At 41.4% G+C, this 18,989-nt stretch overlaps 2 protein-coding genes across 13 annotated transcripts in view; both read right to left on the bottom strand.

The window, feature by feature from the left end:
* Nucleotides 1-594: 594 nt before the first annotated feature.
* On the bottom strand, nucleotides 595-915 carry LOC128855700 (uncharacterized histidine-rich protein DDB_G0274557-like). Its single transcript, XM_054090872.1, has one exon. It carries the CDS (start codon nucleotides 913-915, stop codon nucleotides 595-597), a length of 321 nt encoding a protein of 106 aa, XP_053946847.1.
* The window catches only part of LOC128867531 (trithorax group protein osa), a 178,450-nt gene continuing 160,257 nt past the window's right edge, over nucleotides 797-18,989 (bottom strand). For 7 of the 12 annotated variants that reach the window (XM_054108835.1, XM_054108825.1, XM_054108863.1 and 4 more), the window contains 7 exons: nucleotides 17,616-17,834; nucleotides 12,720-12,948; nucleotides 11,875-12,054; nucleotides 5,483-5,642; nucleotides 5,089-5,293; nucleotides 4,941-5,022; nucleotides 797-4,868 (listed from right to left, as the gene is read on the bottom strand). In XM_054108835.1, coding sequence (XP_053964810.1) covers nucleotides 925-4,868; nucleotides 4,941-5,022; nucleotides 5,089-5,293; nucleotides 5,483-5,642; nucleotides 11,875-12,054; nucleotides 12,720-12,948; nucleotides 17,616-17,834 — 5,019 coding nt within the window. In that variant the 3' untranslated portion in view covers nucleotides 797-924. The remainder of the gene's footprint in view (nucleotides 4,869-4,940; nucleotides 5,023-5,088; nucleotides 5,294-5,482; nucleotides 5,643-11,874; nucleotides 12,055-12,719; nucleotides 12,949-17,615; nucleotides 17,835-18,989) is intronic. The other 5 variants (XM_054108894.1, XM_054108884.1, XM_054108874.1 and 2 more) reach the window with 4 other exon arrangements.

Below are 18,989 nucleotides of genomic sequence, written 5' to 3' on the forward strand. Positions count from 1 at the left end.
CTTCACGTTTTACATATTCCTTTTCCGCCTTATACTTTCGCATCGCGTTGATTTGTGCTGGCGTTTGTTATGCCCATTTCTGAACAGTTCTGTCACATGTTTGTCGGATGCATCTTTGTTTGACTTTTTCCTAACTCTATATCCCAGTATAGGTAAGAAATTATAAGTATCTTAGAGCATCAAAAAAATTAAAAATAAGATACAAAAAGAGAATAGAAAAAAGTTAGGCATACTTTTTTTACACCCACTAACTACTACTCATATTACTAATGCTAAAATGTTGATCACCGCTATACATTTAATTTATGTTGTATCTTCTCTACGCATGTATGTCTACATATGGGTGGAGAATGGCGGAGCAGATGGCTGTTGTTCATCCAACGTCCCTGTCGCACCTGCATCACTTCTGCATTTAACTATACTCTTGTCTCGTTTATGTTCGCAAAAGTATTTCCTTCTGTTCGCCTCTTGCGTTCGTTATACAATGTTTTGTTTTATTTTATGTTATTTTACTTTCTTGCTGCAATCAGTTCCCTAGCTTCGCTGCTGCTGTGCTCTATACGAATAATTTACAATGTACGCTTATAGTGGCGCTTAGTGTGCATCTTCCGGCTGATGTGGTTGAGGATGTGTTGGCGACTGCAGCGGCGGCTGCTGCTTGCTCCAATGGTAATGGAATGGCGGCACATGGTAGTGTGGCTGCGGCGGTGGTGGTTGCTGTTGGTAATGCGCTTCCAGCTGTGCATAGTGGTGATGCTGCGGCTGCTGGTGGTGAAGATGGTGATGCTCCATGCCAAGCTGCTGTTGTTCGTGCATGTGAACATGTTCCTGTTGCTGCTGCTGTGGCTCTAGCGATAAGTCTGCGTGTTGCTGTTGCATTGTCACTGCCGGCACTGCTGCTAACGTCGGCAACATGGTTGTGTACTACGCAACTGCTGCTGTTGTGGTGGCTGGGGGTGCTGCGGCCGTGGTTTGCGCAGCTACTGCTGCGGTAGGTGGTGGTGGTGGCGACGATTGTGTCGTCGCGCTTGGCATCACAGTCGATGGCGGCGCGCTATTTCTGTTGTCGGCGCCATTACCGTTGTTGTTGCTGGCATTGGTAAGTGGCACGGCGTTAATAGTAGGCATTGTTGCGCTTATCACATTTTTACCACTGCCGTTGCTACTCAGCAGCGTTGCTTGCATGTGACTTGCCTCGCTATTGGTCAACGTAGGTGCCACCGCGTTCAGCGCATTCACATTGGCGTTTTCTATCGCATTCTTAATGTGCATATTGCTGCTGGTGTTGTTGTTGCCGCTGCTGATACTATTACTATTACTGTTGCTGCTAACTGTGCCGCAACTGTTGCTGTTCGTGCTGCTATTGCTGACGTCATTGAGTAAAGCAGCGGCAGGCGCCAGTGCATTGCTGCTGTTGCTGTTGTCATCGACGGTGGCGCAGGCGTTTTGGGATTTGTTAATCACTGCCGCTGCGGTTGCAGACAAGGGCAGCTTGTGTATTGGCGCAGGATCGCTACTATTTTCACTGATGTTGTGGTTGTTGGCGCTGCTGTTGCAGTTCGCGTTAATGCCGCTGGTGTCATCGGTTGCATGCTCTGGCAGCTCTTCTCTTTTAATATCACTCGCGAGTGTGCGGGCTATGTGTCCTGCCGCTACTGACGTAGCCATTGATGGTATGGCTGTAGCTGTGGCGGCGGTTGCTGATACTGAACACACAGTTTCTACTTTAACTTCGGCTTTCACGTCCACACCACTGATAGCACCAGTACTAAAATGCCTCTCGGCAGCTACATTTTTGTCCTCTGCCTGTCGTTGCTGAAAACGATATTCCAACGATGCCATCGAAGACGCCCCACCGACTCCGGTGCCACGCGAAACTTGGAACAAAACACGCGATATAATCAAAGCTACCTGCTGGTCGAGTATGTTGGACATTACCAAGCCGAGCAGGCGTTGCTCTTGATGCATGAAAAGCGAGCGGTTGTCTGGATGCTTGGCCAGGTGTAATAGCGTGCCGGCAGCGCGCCGCAACATGTCCAAACTTGTGCCCATTGAATCCGGATTTTCGCGCAGATAATTGATTCCGTGCTGGTTGGCTACACCCAAAGCCGTTTGTTCGGCCTGTTCAATGAAAGCCACCAAGTAGGAGATGCAGGGCGATTGGAGTGCCACGGTGCGTGCCATGGCGCTATCCGCTGCGGCTAAGTAATGCAACAGGTTGACGGAGAACTCGCGTAACACCTGATCTTCGTTGCGACACAGATGGCGCGTTAAAACCGCGCACAGCTTTTCGAGCCGCGAATGCGGTGGTGTCGCTATAACGAGATCGACATTAGCATCTGTCACGCACAGTTTGCAGAGAGCCTCCAACGCTAGCCGCTGTGGCGAAAGAGAAGAGTTGGGACCACAAGACGGAAAGGGATCTTGGCCATGTGCGCTTGGACAAACAGCCCAATGTAGGAGACCGTCGATGAGTGGCCGTGCGATAAGCTCATCGTAGCGTGACAATTCCAGATGACCTGCAATGTTCGCCAAAGCGACGAGCATATTTTCTCGTATATGGACCAGGTAGTCCCACCACCATTCACGCTCTCCCTGCAGTGAGCTGCATGAGTCCGAGAAATCAGTGTCCTCCTCGCGATCGTAATTACGCGTTTTGGGTGTGCGCTGCAAGTGTTCGTGGTTGAGCAATAGCAGGCGACCAAGTATGGCGAGAAACCGGCGCGACTTGGCTAGCAGCGTTTCGTTGCCCGGCACGAACGTCAAGTTGCGGAATATGTTCGATAGGCAGATACATCGACGCGCCAGCGCATCTTGACACTCACTAACTAGGTACAGACTGGCTTCGTCGCGTGTATAACACTCTTCCTCGACGGTGGAGCCGCGGCGTCGCTGCAACACGTGAGCTGCATCGCGCACCGTCGACATTGGGTCGAAGTTTTTCAGTATACTACCACTACCGCCATTGGCTAGACGTTGTTGGGGTAGCAGCTCTATTTCCATATCCACCTCACGGCAGTCGCTATCGGTGGCGACTGAAGCATTCTCTGCAGACAAAGCGTCCGCAAGTTCCTTTTTAAGACCCGGTTGCGCAAATGCTGCCTCGTCGTCCTGCAGTTTTGACTTTTTGGCACCACTCGCTTCACAGCCGCCTACGCTATACTTGCTGCTAGAACTATTACTGTTACTATTATTAAATAATCGCCGCTTTTTGTTAAACGTATGCTGAAGTTTACTGTCCTCAGTACAGCCGTCTTCCGTCGGCTCATTTGTCAGAATCTTGTTGCTTGTTTCGCAGTCTACAACGCCCTTCCCATCTTCCGCACTAACAGCGCTACTTTTCGCCGACGGCTTTGTTGCTTCCGCCCTATTACGACTTTTTTCGCTGCTGCCGCGTATGTAACGCGCAAATGGAATGTTTATGATCTCCGATTTGAAAACGTCGATTATGCCGTCCTGCGCGTTTCGGTCCGCAAAACCATACGTCCAACTCCATGCTGTAGTTTCAGTCCCCGTTGCCTGCTCATATATGGGCTCCACTTCCGAATCCCACTCCTTCTGTCTGTTCGTTATAAAAATATCATCTTCTGCTGACTGCAAACGAACCGGCAAGCCCTTGCGTGACATCATCGTATAGTTGGGCGTGTGGCTGAGCAGTGTGATCCGCTCCTCAGGGTTGGGTGGCACGCGGATCTGACCCAAGTCGATTCCTTCATCTTCGTCATCATCCTCGGCTAGTGGCATTTTCGAGGTCTTGAATTTGTCGTAATCGTTGTTGTACTCGGCGGTGTCACTAACTCCCAGATAGTGTCGTTTGCGGTTGTAGTTTTGTACGGAGCGCATACTCCGACCACCACTACGCTGGTCAACATCCACGTCGCAATCGTGGAACATTTCGGCGAGATTCTTTTGGAAATGCTCCAAAAGTAATGTCAAAAGGCCCGGCAAATGTGCCAGTCCAAAGTACTGCACCGTTGTGTCGTCGAAAAGCAACACGTTTAGCACGTCTAACGCCCAGGTGCACTCAGTCAATAGCCCCGAGCGCATTGCCATAAATATGCGCCATGGATCCACAGGGCAAACGTCGGCCTTTGTCAGCCGCTTGCGCCTATATAGCACTGGTGTAGTGGCTTCAACGCTGTCTGACGGGAAAACTATTTCCTTTTTAACCAGCTGCGCGCCTGGAGGAGTTGGAAATGATTGTTGCGGTTGTGGTTGTGGTGGCTGCTGTTGCGTTGGAACCTGCGGCATGCCAGGTGTGCCCAATTGTGGTACAGCGCTCACTACAGAAACGGGTGGCTTAGGTGCACCGGTCACTGGTGTGCCCATGACAGGCGGCAATGCACTGACCGTGCTAGGTGGCGCTACAGATGGCGGCGGGCCGCATGCAGGCGTACCTGCACTACTGACTTGTGGTGGCGGTGGCATCACAAATGGTGGTTTTGTCATGGTTTGATTGGACGTCGGGCCAACGGGTTGTTGCTGGGCGGGTGGCGGAGGCATACCGGGGCGTTGCTGTGGCGTTTGCTGTTGACTGCCGCCTGCCGGCCGTAACGCTGAGCCAGGTGTACCCGGCTGTGGTGGAGGCTGCACAGCGCCAGCCATTTGCGCCCACTGCGGCGGCGGTGGTGGCTGCTGTTGTTGACTTTGCTGTTGGTATGGTGGCTGCTGTTGTGGTGGCGGTGGAGGCTGTTGGGGCGCATAGCGATGCTGTTCCCACTGCACGGCGGCCGATGCTTGCTGATTGGGTGGTCCAAGTGGACCACTGCCTGGTGGTGCGGCTGTTCGCGGCGGTGCGCTGCCCCAAGCTTGCGGGGTTGGTGCAGAAGGATACTGTCCACGGAACTGATTAGAACTACTCCAACCACCTATTTAAAATGCAGACAAAATTAATTACGAATATGCAATGAGACGATGCGAAGTGTAGCTCGAATACTTACCATACATTTGTGGCCTAGTATTATACGCTGGATAGGGTTGAGAGTCTTTCACAAAATCTGGATGCCGTCTTGGTTGAGGAGTCTAAATATGAAATTAAAAGAGGAGTTAGCGAATAGCGAACAAACGTAAATGCATGCAAAAACCAACCTGATCAGGCGGTCTGTAATAATCCTGTTGTGTTGGAGCACCGGGCGGATAGCCACCGCCTGGAGCTGCCGGACCACCAGTAGGTGGGCCAGCTGTGCCAGCTACAGCCGAACCAGGCGGTGTGGGTGTTTGAGAGCTACCTGGTGGCGGTTGACTGTACGAACGATTACCATAAGGGCCATATTGATTTGCACCAGGTGGAGGACTAAATGGGAATTGAATAAATGTGAGTTTCACGAGACAATCAAAAATACTTCAAATATCAGTAGCCAGTTTATATGCTGGACAAAGTGTTAGAAAACAATACTTTTGTAATAACTGTTCGGATAAGTAGTTAACAACAAATGGACTACTATTTAGCAATGTATGGAGAAGTAGAGAAAATAGCACTCACGCTTCCCCCTCTGGCCCATAAGGAGGGTACATATTTCGATTCTGTGGCGGAAATTGAGGTCCCTGACTTTGGCCGAATTGGCCGGGCGGCCCAGTTGCATTGTATTGATCGCTAGAACCATATTGACCGTAGGCACCCGGTTGTCCTGGATATGGAGAACCTACGAAAAAACGAGAAATACGGAACTTGTAAGTGATAAATCAAATATTGCAGTAACATAAACGTAAATGAATAGCTGGACGTAGGACAGAGAGGAAGAGAAAATATAGTCAATTGTGTGGCAGAAAATATGAGACCAATTAAAGTAGTGTTTGTAGTAGATTTTGCTGAATACTTTGTGTGATTTTTTAATAGGCTAAAATGAAAAATGTTTGTTAATTATTAAATTTCATCCATCACCTCAATTCTAAAATGGCGAAGGCTTTAATGAAGATAACTGCGTACTTATTGCATATAAAAAGCTAATTTAAAGAAAATTGTTAGTGGATTCTAGTTTACTATGAATTTATGGTGTACTTGAATTAGTAATTTGTACCGGAATAGCCCACTTTAGAAATAACATCAACTACACATTCAGAAACATCCTTCAAATCGACTTTACATTCAGCTTAAATTTATTAATTAAAGTTTGGAAACACTTTTGAGTTATACAGAAAGTGATCAGAGTTGGCAATAAAGTAATTTCGGGTTTTTTGCTTTAAAAAGATTCTGTCTGTATTAGAATTTCTCTCCAGCAACTTACTTTAGTAGGAATATTAAAAAGTTTATTTCCATAAAGACAAGTAAGCTGTTGAGGTTCATAAAGAGATATAAGAATTTTATGGTGATAATTGCGGGAGCCGGAAGCTGGAGGTGAAAAAGGAACAGCGACGTATTATCAGAATGAAGAAACAAGCGGCCGAAATTCGTGCGTGCGAGCGAGGAGCTTAAAATGTTAAACAACTAGAAACACACCCGAAATATCGACCAGAAAGTTCGACGGCTTACAGAAGGTTTCAAGACCGTGGCGATTTCCTGTAAAAACAAAAGCGGCGATCTGTTCACGGATATCCAGAGCGGGCTTGAATTATGGAAGCAAAACTTCTCAAACCTGCTAAATTGGACAACTGCGCATGTTACAAAGAAGGTGAAGATCCCCGATAGCCCAATCGTTGACCACATGACTGTCTTCCGTTACCCGACCATGACGAGGTGAGATTAGCTTTAACGCGGTTAAAGAACAACAAAGCCGCGGGAGCTGACGGACTGCCGGCTGAGCTATTCAAACTTGGCGGCGAGGAGCTGGTAAGGTGCATGCATGGGAGCGGTCCGTGTAAAAGGTGGTCGGATAAAAGCATGCCAGCCGATTGGAGTTTAAGTGCGCTCAGCCCAAACCACAAGAAGGGTGATACTACCAGTCTGTGCCAAATACAGCAAGATTAGTATTTTAAATATCGCGTATAAGGCCCTAGAGAGCGTATTGTGTGAAAGGCTGAAGCCCACCATCAACCAACTGATTGGACCTAATCAGCGGCGTGGCTTTAGACGTGGAAAATCCACAATCGATCAGATATTCATAATACGCCAAGCGTTGGACAAGACCCATTGAAAGGAGTAACGACATACACCATATTTTTGTCGATTTTAAAGCTATGTTCGGCAGTACGGAAAGGAGTTGCCTATATGCCGCGTTGCCTGAATTCGGTATCCCCGCAAAACTAATACGGCTATGCAAAATGGATTGAGTCGGATCGGATGTAATCATACGAGCTTGGAATTGGGAAATCACTGAAATGTCTTAAGACGTATTAAATTGGTGTACTGCAGAGATCGAAGGAGATTCACTCAAAACAAAAAGCTTTTATTTTGAATTGCAGTCAAATTTAAATTTACCGTTTCAAATTTACCATTCATTCGTGAAAGGTAGAAGGCAAAAATATGATATTTTAGTGAGTCATAATTTTGAGGGCATCAGTCGCATCACATTTAACTTTGATACCACGACTCCTTATGCAAGGACGATGGGTTACTAAGTTCGGCCATCCGCTATGGTGCAAAACAAAATTGTGAGAGTAGCTTTGGACGCCACGCCATCGGGTACTCGGAAGCAGAATTCTGCCCGCTCATTTGACGTCAGTCAAACAACTGATTTTTCGCTGAGAGGCGGTTAACGGTTTGATATTGGCTACACCTCCGAAATATTTTCCTTACGCCTTTATGGAGACTTTTCTGTACATCCGCTGCTTGAGACGCATTCTACGTATCTGGTGGCCAGACAATTGGATATCTAACACCGAATTTCATCGACGATGCCATTAAAAACCAATTGCTTGGCCATACCCTACGGAAAGGTGGCAGTGAAATCAGCAGACAAGCGCTGGACTGGCACCCCTAAGGACAGCGCAGAAGAGGCAGATCTAGGGGTTCTTGGCGACGCTGCATTGAAGAGGAATACAAAGCCGTGGACAAAACAATGACCTGGCAGCAAGTGAAAAATGTATCCGGGAATCGCACAAAATGGAAAAATTTTACTTTGGCCCTATGCTCCGCAACGAAGACAAAGATATGATGATGATGATGATCCGCACATTATCTATATACTATTTTCATCTCACTTAGTTCTGTTCTCACACCAAATTTCAAGTCCACTTTTACGGACCCTATCATATAACCGGGTGTCAGGACTAAACTGTGCAACGTTCCCACGACAGTTGGAACTATGTTACCGGCACAATTCGGATTTATATCCGACTAAGGGCTGTCGCTTCAGCTCTAGATCCAAATCGCAGTACCTAATATTCCGGTGCTCGGCCGCCGTAGCCGAATGGATTGGTGGGTAACTACCATTCGGAGAATTCAGAGAGAACGAATCTCGGTGAAACAGTAAAATGAAGAAAAAGTTTTTTCTAATAACGGTCGCTCCTCGCAGGCAATGGCAAACCTCCGAGTGTATTTCTGCCATGAAAAAGCTCCTCATAAAAATATTTGCCGTTCGGAGTCGGCTTAAAACTGTAGGTCCCTCAATTTGTGGCACAACATCAATAAGCACACCACAAATAGAGCGAGGAGCTCGGCCAAACACCCAAAAGGGGTGTACGCGCCAATTACATACATATATATATAGTATATATATTATATTGTATTAAAAAAGAAAATATTCACATAGCCAATCTTGAGCCCTTATATTTCTTTGAAATTGTACTACGATTTGAAGGCGGCTTGAAGCCCAATATAATTCAAGAGGTTCTTTTCATTCAAGCACACATCCTTGGGAGTATGCGCCTTAACGTAGTTTTACAAATGAAGTTAGCTAACAGTTTACTTCCGCTTCCGTACGGTAGACAATTTTTTATTTATGAGCAGCGTTTTTGTAGGAGAAATGCAAAGGTTTACCTTTGTTTTCTGGGAAGCGGCCGCTATTAGAAACTCGATTTTATTCACGAGTACTCTCACTCGGCAGCGGTGGCGCTACTTGGTAAAGAATTTATTATTTTTTGTATAAAATTGTATTGAAATTTTGTTGCATTTCACATCAAAAACCAGAAATTATTTTCTTGCCAACTCAATACTTTTCATTCTGTGTTTCGTTTATCGAAAACCATATGCCGTGCAGTAAAAATTTCATATTTTCTCAGCCCTTACGCGGGGGGGATTAGTATTTTTTTCTAAATGATTATTGGTAAATGATTTTTTCTAATTGATCACTGAGTACAGTCTGTTACATAAGAGCGTGGTCACTGTTACACGTAGATAAAAAATCAGAGCGTCCTGTTTCTTTTCCTATGACATAGAGGGCACCTCAGTCCTTCATGCTTTTTGTAAAAAGTCAGCTGTCTGTCAAATTTAGTCGTCAATTGAGTCGTTTTTCGAAATGAGTGCTGTTTACGCCTCTCGCTTAGAGGCAATTTTTCTATGTTTGCATGAAAAAGGACCCAAATTAACGCAAGCTGCTGTTGCGAAATATATGGGAAAGTCGAAGCAGTTCGTTAGCAAGTGGATAAATCGCTATAAAAAGGCCGGTAACGTGATGATTTTCCTGATTGCGGAAGTGCAAGCAAAGTCTCAAAAAAAGACGAAAAAATATTTTCGCATTGTTCTCGAAAGATCCAACTTTGACTTTACGTGGAGCTGCTGTGAAATTGAAAGCAAAAGGTGTTTACATATCTCACGGATTGCACGATTCGCAGGCACTTGCTTGCCAATAAACTGAAATATCGCAGTACTTCGGAAAAACCAATGTTGAGTGCAAAACACGTTGAAAAACGAGTGGAATGGGCGAAGGAAACCTTGGGCCGCGATTGGAGTAAGGTAATTTTTTCTGATGAATCCTCCTTCTGGGCATTTCCGAGCATCAAACACGCCTGGACATGTAATTTAGATCAACTTTCTCGACGAATTCGGAAAATTTGGAGGTATTTTCCGGTAGTATATATGCAGAAAAACTAGTGGAAAGTATGCCCGACGGTGCCAGGCCATAATTGACAATGCAGGAGATTGGACTTGCTACTGAGGTATTTGCATTGAGTATTGACGACCAAATTATCAATCAATTTGCGAATTTTCGAAAAATCAATTGCTATTATTGTATTATTTAACAGTAGCCACGCTCTTATGTAACAGACTGTATATGAAAAGCGGCATTTTTACCTGCCGCTTAGCCAATTCTTTTTCTCCGTAATATCTTTATTTTGATAAGCTGGTCCACAACAGAAAACTTTTATGCGCAATTTTAATTACCGAAAATTTAATTTTTTTTTTGTTTAAATTGATTTAAATCTATATTTTGCTTAAGCCCATTTACCAAAAAACCTTTGTGCTCAAATTTTAATGACCAAAAATGAGTTTTTTAATTTGATTCTTAAACAGCTGATTTTCTTTTTTTAACAGCGGATTTGCTGTTAACAGCTGATTTATATCTTTATTTTGATAATCTGGTCCACACAAGAAAACTTTTGCGCTCAAATTTTGATAACCAAAAATGTACTCTTTAATCTGTTTCTTAAACAGCTGATTTGCTATTTTTAACAGCTGATTTGAATATTGATCTTTTTCAGCTGGTGTACTAAAAAACTTTCGAGCTCAAATTTTAATAACTAAAAATGTGATTTTTAATTTATTTCTTAAACAGCTGATTTGCTATTAGTAACAGCTGATTTATATTTTTATTTTTTTTTTTATTTGATGTGTGGACCAGACACGAACACTTTTGCGTCCAAATTTTAATGACCAAAAATGTGTTTTTTAGTTTGTTTCTCAAACAGCTGATTTACTGTTTTTCACAGCTGATTTGCTATTCTTAAAAGCTGATTTGTTATTCCTGATAGTTGATTTAAATTTTTATTTTGTTTAGCTGGTTGCTCAAAAACTTTAATGACCAAAACAGTGCTTTTTAATTTGATTCTTAAACAACTGATTTTCTTTTTTAACAGCTAATTTGAATATTGATCTTTTTCAGCTGCTGTACTACCAAACTTTCGAGCTCAAATTTTAGTAACCAAAAATATGCATTTCAATTCATTTCTTAAACTGCTGATTTTCCTTTTTAACAGCTGATTTTCTTTTTTTTAACAGCTAATTTATATTATTATTTTACTTAACCTGGTTTAGTAGACCTCAAATTTTTCGAGCTCAAATTTTAGTAACCAAAAACGCGCTTTTCAATTTGTCTCTCAAACAGCTCCTTTGCTATTCCTGACAATTGATTTATTCTTTTATTCTTAAAAGCTGATTAATTTGTTATTCCTAATAGCTGATTTATATTTTTATTTGCTGCTTTAATGACCAAAAATGTACTCTTTAATTTTTTTCTTAAACAGCTGATCTCCCATCCTTAACAGCTGATTTATGGTATGGCATTTTTTTGAGCAACGAAACGTCAAGCAACTCTAAAAAAATATTCCACCAGCGAAGCGACGTTATGTACTACAATTTTGTTGACTTGTGGCAAAACAACTTATTTGACTTAAGCAGTTTTTGCGTTAGGATCAATAAACCTTGATTTTTGTTGCAATCCATTATTGGAATGAATTTTTAAGTTATTTATATGAATTAAAAGCCAGCGATTTGTGTTGGAGGGCAGGTAAAAAGTGCTTAGCGGATTTCGGTTGTTTTGCCAAAAATTCACGGATTTGTTTCGATGTGGATACAACAATACATAATTTATCTCACATATTTCGTACGTAAACAGTTAAGTAAGAAATAAAGAAAATAAGCGTACAAACACAGATTTAAGTATATAAATAATAGATTATTGCATATACACAACATAAAATAAGGAAAATAAATATAGAAGTCAAATTGTGCAAAATGAGATGTGTAGGAGGCGTTTTTTCCCCAACAAAAGGACATTGCAAAACATAAAATAAAGTAAAATCAAAACTACACGAAAAAATTAAAATCAAAAAAATTAATACCTGGCGTTCTAGACACCGGCGTGTATGAATTGCCAGCGCCCTGCTGATAAGGGGAGGCACGTGGTGGCGGTGGTGCGTTGCTGACGCTACTATTGCCACTACCACCGCCACCCACAACCGGATCGTCAAAAGGATTGCTCACACTAATATTATCACCAGCTGCTGCTGTTTGAGTATTGCCTATGGGATGCGTGATGCGGGATGAATTGTTGATGATTCATATTATTAGCAGTACATTAATTTTGTTTTTGTTTGTTTGGTTTTCATTACCACGCACGATGGTTGTTCATTATATTTTATTGATTTGTTGTTGGTTTTGTTGATGATATTTAAAAAAAATATATTTGATTTTTTTTTTTTGTGGTAGTGATGGTGGTGGTGGTGGTTGTGGTTTTGGTGAGATGATGATGATGGTTGGTGATGAGAAGGTAAGTGAATCGAGATTGCAAAATAAGAATTAAAAATAAAAGAAAAAAATTAATTTCAATTAATTTAAAATTTGTTGTTGAAAAATGTTTAAGAAACAGATTGATAAGAAATTTAGAGTGCTTTGTTGTTATTAGTGAATTGAAAACGAATTAATAATTTGAAATTTGGAATTTGGACGCCCGCCGCTTATATCCAGTGTTAGTAAATGTGAAATGTTAGTTACGAATGATTGAAAATAATATTTTTTTAGTATTGTTTTCATAAAAACAAAACAATTTATGGAAAAATTCATTATTTTGAAAACAACCGGCTTGGAAAATGTACATAAATGTTAAAAATAAGATTTTATACAAAGAATTAGGTGCGCCTAAGTGAAATGCATTTTTTTTTTTTTAATTTCATGTTTTTTCAATTACCTGCATGTGGAGTTTGTGCGTTGCTTTGTGAGGGTGGCCGTTGCATTTGGCCACCGCCAGCACCGTAGTCGGGTTGTGGGCCAGTCGTGCCGGGATAGCCGCCCGGATAGCCTGGATAGCCGTCAATCGATGCATTCGCGGCTGCTCCCGGAGCGGGGAATGAATCTTGAGAATTCGAGGAACCTGCTGACATTGTTGATGTGTTTGTGTTGTCCAACGCAATTGCACCACCAATTTTTTCGATATGTGGGGGTTTTTGAAAGACAATTTTCAATAAATTTACAATTAAAACAGTGCTCCATATGCGAAAATTTTTATAATTTCTTCACAATACAATACCAAATTATGAAAAGATATTTTGTTATATGCAAAAAAAAAAAAATATTTTTACCCGAGTAGGTAAAACTTGGCAAAGCTCAGAATTTAAACATAATTAGATTGAGTATACAACTCAAATACATATACAGTAGTTTTCCGATTTCACTAGAGAGCAACAGAAAGAACTTCGCGGCTTCGACAACGAAATTTTATTTCGGTTCGGCTTTGCCCAAGAAAGAGTCGAACATTTCTTTAAGAATAGAGTAGTAATGCCCGCAGATTCGAGGACTACCACTAACGTAAAACTAAGGTACGTGAAATATGGTCAGCACTCAGTACAGCTTCGTCTGAAATAGCCGGCAGTTCGGAGTTCGGAATTAAAAATCGATGTCCGGTCGTTCTCTAGATTTAACAAAGACAATATTTGTTAGACCAATTCGTTAAACGATTTTTTTATACTGAATTTTTTTTCGTACTGAATTGAAAAATAAAATTTCAAAAGGATCCGCTCTCCTCAGCTTAAGCGCAGCAGCTGCATATTTATACAAAAGAGCTGCGTAATTTACTACAACAAGAGTATTAAAGAAAGACCCAATCGATTCTCTTCAGTCCTTGTCTGCTTCAAAACAGACTGATTATTCACTTTGTGCGTACTTCGACAAGCACCTCAGTGCACAATGGAAGCTGGCCGAAAAGTGACGAGAATAAAGCAAATATTTTCGCCCGTCACCTCTCAGAAGTTTTTGAAGATTAAAAAAATAAATAATTGGCGCGTACACTTCTGTTGGGTGTTTGGCCGAACTCCTCCTCTTATCTGTGGCGCGCGTTTTTATGTTGTTCCACAAAATGGAGGCACCTACAGTTTCATCCCGACTCCGAACGGCAAATGGTATTTCATGAGGAGCTTTTTCATGACAGAATTACACTCGGAGGTTTGCTATTGATTGTCGAGGGGCGAGCGCTATTAGAAAAAACTTTCTCTATTATTTGATGTTTCATGCACGGAGATTCGAGCCTACGCACTCTGGAATGGTAGTCACGTACCAAGCCATTCGGCGACCGCCTAAGAATTTTGATTTTGAAAATGTTGTACAATTTTGAAGCTTTGCGTTACATAGTATCTGTTGTAAAGGGTTTTCCAATAAGAGGTGTTATTTTGATATTCAAAGAAAAATACTATTTTGTAATATAAATGATTAAATATCTAGGAGTAATCTTGGATAAGAAGCTGACTTGGGAGACACACGTTTCACTGAAGGTGAATCGTGCATTGAAGATTTTTCAGCAATGCCGTAGAGCCTTTGGCAAAACTTGGGGTCTGAAACCTGCTGTGGTCCTATGGATATACACGGCACTTATCAGACCAATCATCACTTACGCTTCTGTGGTCTGGTGGCGACGGAGCATGGTTAAGTCCACAATCCGGGAACTATACAGGCTGCAAAGAAGTGTATGTTTATGCATCACGGGTGCCATGAGTACAACCTCTGGAGATGCCCTAAATGCTATGCTTGATTTGCTCCCCCTGGATCTTAAGATACAACAGGAAGCAATAAAAGCTATGTGTAGACTCCATAAATATGGTTTCTGACACGAAGATGGAGCTTCGGGACACAGAGAAATCTTTAAGTTGCTGTCGGAGCAGTATCCACTGTTTTTGGCACCTAAAGATGACCTGATACCCACAGTTTCATTCGGAAGGAAATTTGATGTCAGATTTCCATTGCGTGAGCAATGGAGCAATCCAGGAGGCATGCAGGGAGGTTTGACGGATATTTTCTTTACCGATGGGTCCAAGACTGAAATAGGGTCTGGAGCCGGATGGTACTTAAACGATAGTAATAAGTATCACTACGCTATGGGGGGAATGGCAACTGTCTTCCAAACAGAAGTTTTTGCCATCCTAAAAGTAGCCGAATGGATAATCGAGAGGAGATGGAGCGGGAAACAGATTGGAGTCTTCAGTGACAGTCAGGCTGCATTGAAGGCCCTGGAGAACGCGAAGCAAACCTCAAAGATTGTTCAAGAATGTAAGAAGAAGCTTAATTCTGTCGCAAGACAGAACAGGCTTGTACTTATATGGGTTCCAGGACACTCCGGTGTTCAAGGAAACGAAATTGCCGACGAATTGGCCAACCGTGGATCAGCGGTGCCCCCACAGGGACCAGAGCCAATAATCGGAATCAGTCCCGCAGGAATCAAGAACTGGATCAACGATTATGTAGGCAATCTACATAAAGAGCGATGGTCCGGTCTAGAACGCTGCAGAACTGCAAAGTGTTTTGTGACAAGTCCGAACAGAAAACTGTCAAACTTTCTACTAAAACTTAGAAGGAAAGACATTCGGTTGATGGTCGGCATCATTACAGGACACAACCCATGGGGTCAGCATATGACCACCATTGGAATCATCGAGGACCCGGTATGCCTGTCGTGCTTGGAGGAGGCGGATAGCACTGAGCACTTTCTCTGTGAATGTCCTGCCTTTGCTAGAGCGCGACTACGAGTATTGGGTTCCGATGTCATGAGAATGAGTATTATTCGTTCTCTAAAACTGGAGGATATTTACAAATTTTTCAACGAATCTGGAAAATTCTCACAGGACTAACTATCTCTATCTCTGTCTCTATTCTTTCCTATCTCTTTCTATGATACTTTTCTCCCTCCCTCCTTGACTATCTACCCCCTTTCCAGAGCTTTAAATACAATGGGCTTTTTTTTTAGCCTGAGTGTTTTAGGAGCCACCAAATCTCCTGGTGCTCCTTGGCTCGACCTTTTCAAATTCATTCAATATAAATGATTGGATTTTTATTTCATTATCAAAAACGACGAAAAGCAATACGAGTACAAATACTCATAAAAGCAACCACAACTACAACGATTTAGATGCTAACAATGATATGTCGGATGAATTGAGCGCGTACAGCTCGGAGGAAGACGAGGTGACATCACGAAAATCGCGAAAAATACAGCCAACTGATGCTGCGGATTACGAGGATGGGGGAGGAATGTAAAAATGTAAATTAATTTGTGTGCAAGTAAATTACAAGTGATATTTTCATATTTGAGCCGTAAGCCCTGGCAGCTAGTGCTCCTTTTTTTTGATTGTAAAATAATAATTTATTGTTATTTTCCATATATTAAATTAATTAATTAATTATTTCATTATAAAGAGGAAGGTATGCCGTTAATAGTGGAAAATAACATCAGGCAAATGGCCACCACACCAACGCTTACAGGACAATATCCTTTTCATGAAATTTTCCATAACCGAATTGCAAAGTGGCTGCCCTATGTCCTCGATAGCCTCACGTATTCCATCTTTGAGGTCTTGAATCGACCCTGGGCTATTGGCGTAGACCTTCTCTTTCACGTGGCCCCAAAGAGAAAAGTCACAAGGTGTTAAATCACAAGATCTCGGTGGGCAATTGTGATCAACTCTTCGAGAGATAACACGGCCCGGTAACTTTTCCCGTAAAATATCAAAGATTTCGTTGCTTGTGTGGTACGTAGCGCCGCCTTGTTGAAATTAATCAGATCAATACCTTCTAATTCCGGCCATAAAAAATATTCAAAATAACACCTGTTATGGGAAATCCTTTAGTATGAAATATATTTTCATAAAAAAATTGTGGTGAGTTTATAGTTTTGCAAAGGTGAAAAAAATTCAAAGGATAGCTCTTTAATAGACCGTTATTCGGCTGTGAGCGAATTTGACAGAACTAGCTGATGGGCTGAAATCACTTGAGATGTGTTTACAAAAAAACTGAGATTGCCTTAGTAATATACGAAAAAATCAACCAATGACATTTCTTTGTCATCTGAACAATGACTGGTTGGACGAGTTTGTGTATGTGTGTGAAATGATCGTGCAGAATTCGGCTGCAAAATACCCAAGTGACGACGTGGCAGCCAAAGTTCCCCTCACAATTTTCTTTTTCACCATGGCTAAATGGTAAACCTAGTAATCTACCATCCCTGAGATGTGTAGGGGTACGTATGAGCTACTTAGTAGTTACAATTGGATTGTGATTGTTTTGTTGTATGCGGTTTTCGTATCAAATCGAAAGTTCGTTAAATCGGAAACCTACTGTATTTATATTTTTCGATCAGCCCTAAAAAACGTTTGGTGAATTTTTTCTTATATTCAATATTGCCACTAAAAATGTAATGACATACATAAACCTTCGATATTATATTATACAAGGTGGGGCAAAATTAATCATCCAACCCGATTCAAGCTCAAGATAACTTTTTTTTACTAGATAAAAAAAATTATTTTTAGTGGAGGAAATATTTACTGTGACCTTTGTGCGCCACATTGCTTGTCCATTTGCATTCCGCAACTGTCTCGCTCATAAGTGTCAAATATGATTGACGTATTACGCCATTTGTAAAAATTTTAAATTTTCAGTTAGGGTGATTAATTTTGCACCACCTTGTATTTATCATATTTCTCAGATAACTGACACAACATATTGAAGCACCTAGTTTTACGCCTTCATTCATATACTCAAATGCTAAGCCCTCGGAAGCTACTTAAAAACATTTTGCATATTTCGCTAATTTCACTCTCTTACCTGGCGATGGTACCGAAGCGGCTTTGGCCGATTTTTTCTTTGTGCCGGCTTCCACTTGTTGAATGATGGGCAAGGGATCGATATCACCGCGGTCGAAATGACATTCAAATGTCAATAAATTCTTTGTGTAGTGTTTGCGTAAAGTATAAGCGGCGCTGCTGCTGGCGCCTATGCCCAACAAGCCGGCGATGTCCTTCCAGGTTTTACTTTTTGTAACCTTTTGTTGAAAACATTTACAACGACGTTGCAAGTAAGTTCAGGTTTTTATAGAACAAAGGAGAAATTTATAGTTAATAAAATATGAAAACAAAAACTCGAACAAATATACGAATAATATCAAATGTAAATTTAAATTTAGATAGAGAAAAATGGCAAGCAAACAATGATGTCATTGATGCAAATTGCTGTTTTTTTTTTTTAATTTTATATATTTTTTTTCTTATATCCAATTGTCACTTAAACATAGAGATATTTTAGTAAGATAGTTCGAAAAAGGAAAATTGAAAAATACACAGAGAAGAAATGATACAAAGTAAAGAGGAAAATACTACGGGAGTTGAATTGCATGGAATTTCGAAGGAAATACAAAACATAATAATTTGACTACTTACATACACACAGTGGGAAAGGGAACTAATCAATACACATTTTTGCACTACTACGGAAGAGGGAAGGCGGATTGACGGGTTGATGCGTGATGGGCGATTTAGAACTACATTTAATGAGAGTCGGGTGGGTTATTGTGTTGAGAAGTGCTTAATATAATTGTCTAAACTATTTTAAAAAATAATATTTAGTATAAATGAGTTAAACTGTTTAAAAAACACATTTAGTGTAAATGAGTTAAGCTACTTTAAAACATAATTGCAAAATTCTGTAACTTAAATTTATAGTTTTTATTATTGTCACATCGACTACTGCCTCTAATCCGTGAAAACATTTGGCATCACTGCGTAACAAATATCAAATTAATATTTAATGAAGTCAATTATGAACTGAAAAATGCAAGCGGCAAGATAATTTTTTTTTTTTTTTTTTTTGTTTTTTAATTAATAGAAAATTGTGTACCGATACTTTGAACTATCGATATCGACAACTATAGTTTAACAGCTGAGAATAGAAAACTGTGTTCGGTTCAGTAAGCAAGTTGGCAGGTCATCATGAATCGTTTAACGCCAAAACAACGCTTCCAAATTGTGGAAATTTACTTAAAAAAAAAATAAAAATGAACAAAACTGTTCGCAAAGTTCACAGAACACTGCCGGCATCATCGGTCTTTCTTTCTTTCCAAATGAGGAAGGAGCTGTCGTTACGGTGAACGGCGAGCGCTATCGAGCTGAATTTTTGTTTCCAAACGTTAATCCGCTAATAT

This window comes from Anastrepha ludens, chromosome 2 (assembly GCF_028408465.1).
Source record: "Anastrepha ludens isolate Willacy chromosome 2, idAnaLude1.1, whole genome shotgun sequence".
In the NCBI taxonomy this organism is placed as follows: Eukaryota; Metazoa; Arthropoda; class Insecta; order Diptera; family Tephritidae; genus Anastrepha; species Anastrepha ludens.

Bases quoted from the DNA above. Each gene is read 5' to 3' on its own strand.
- LOC128855700 (XM_054090872.1), bottom strand. From the start codon at position 915: ATGTTGCCGACGTTAGCAGCAGTGCCGGCAGTGACAATGCAACAGCAA.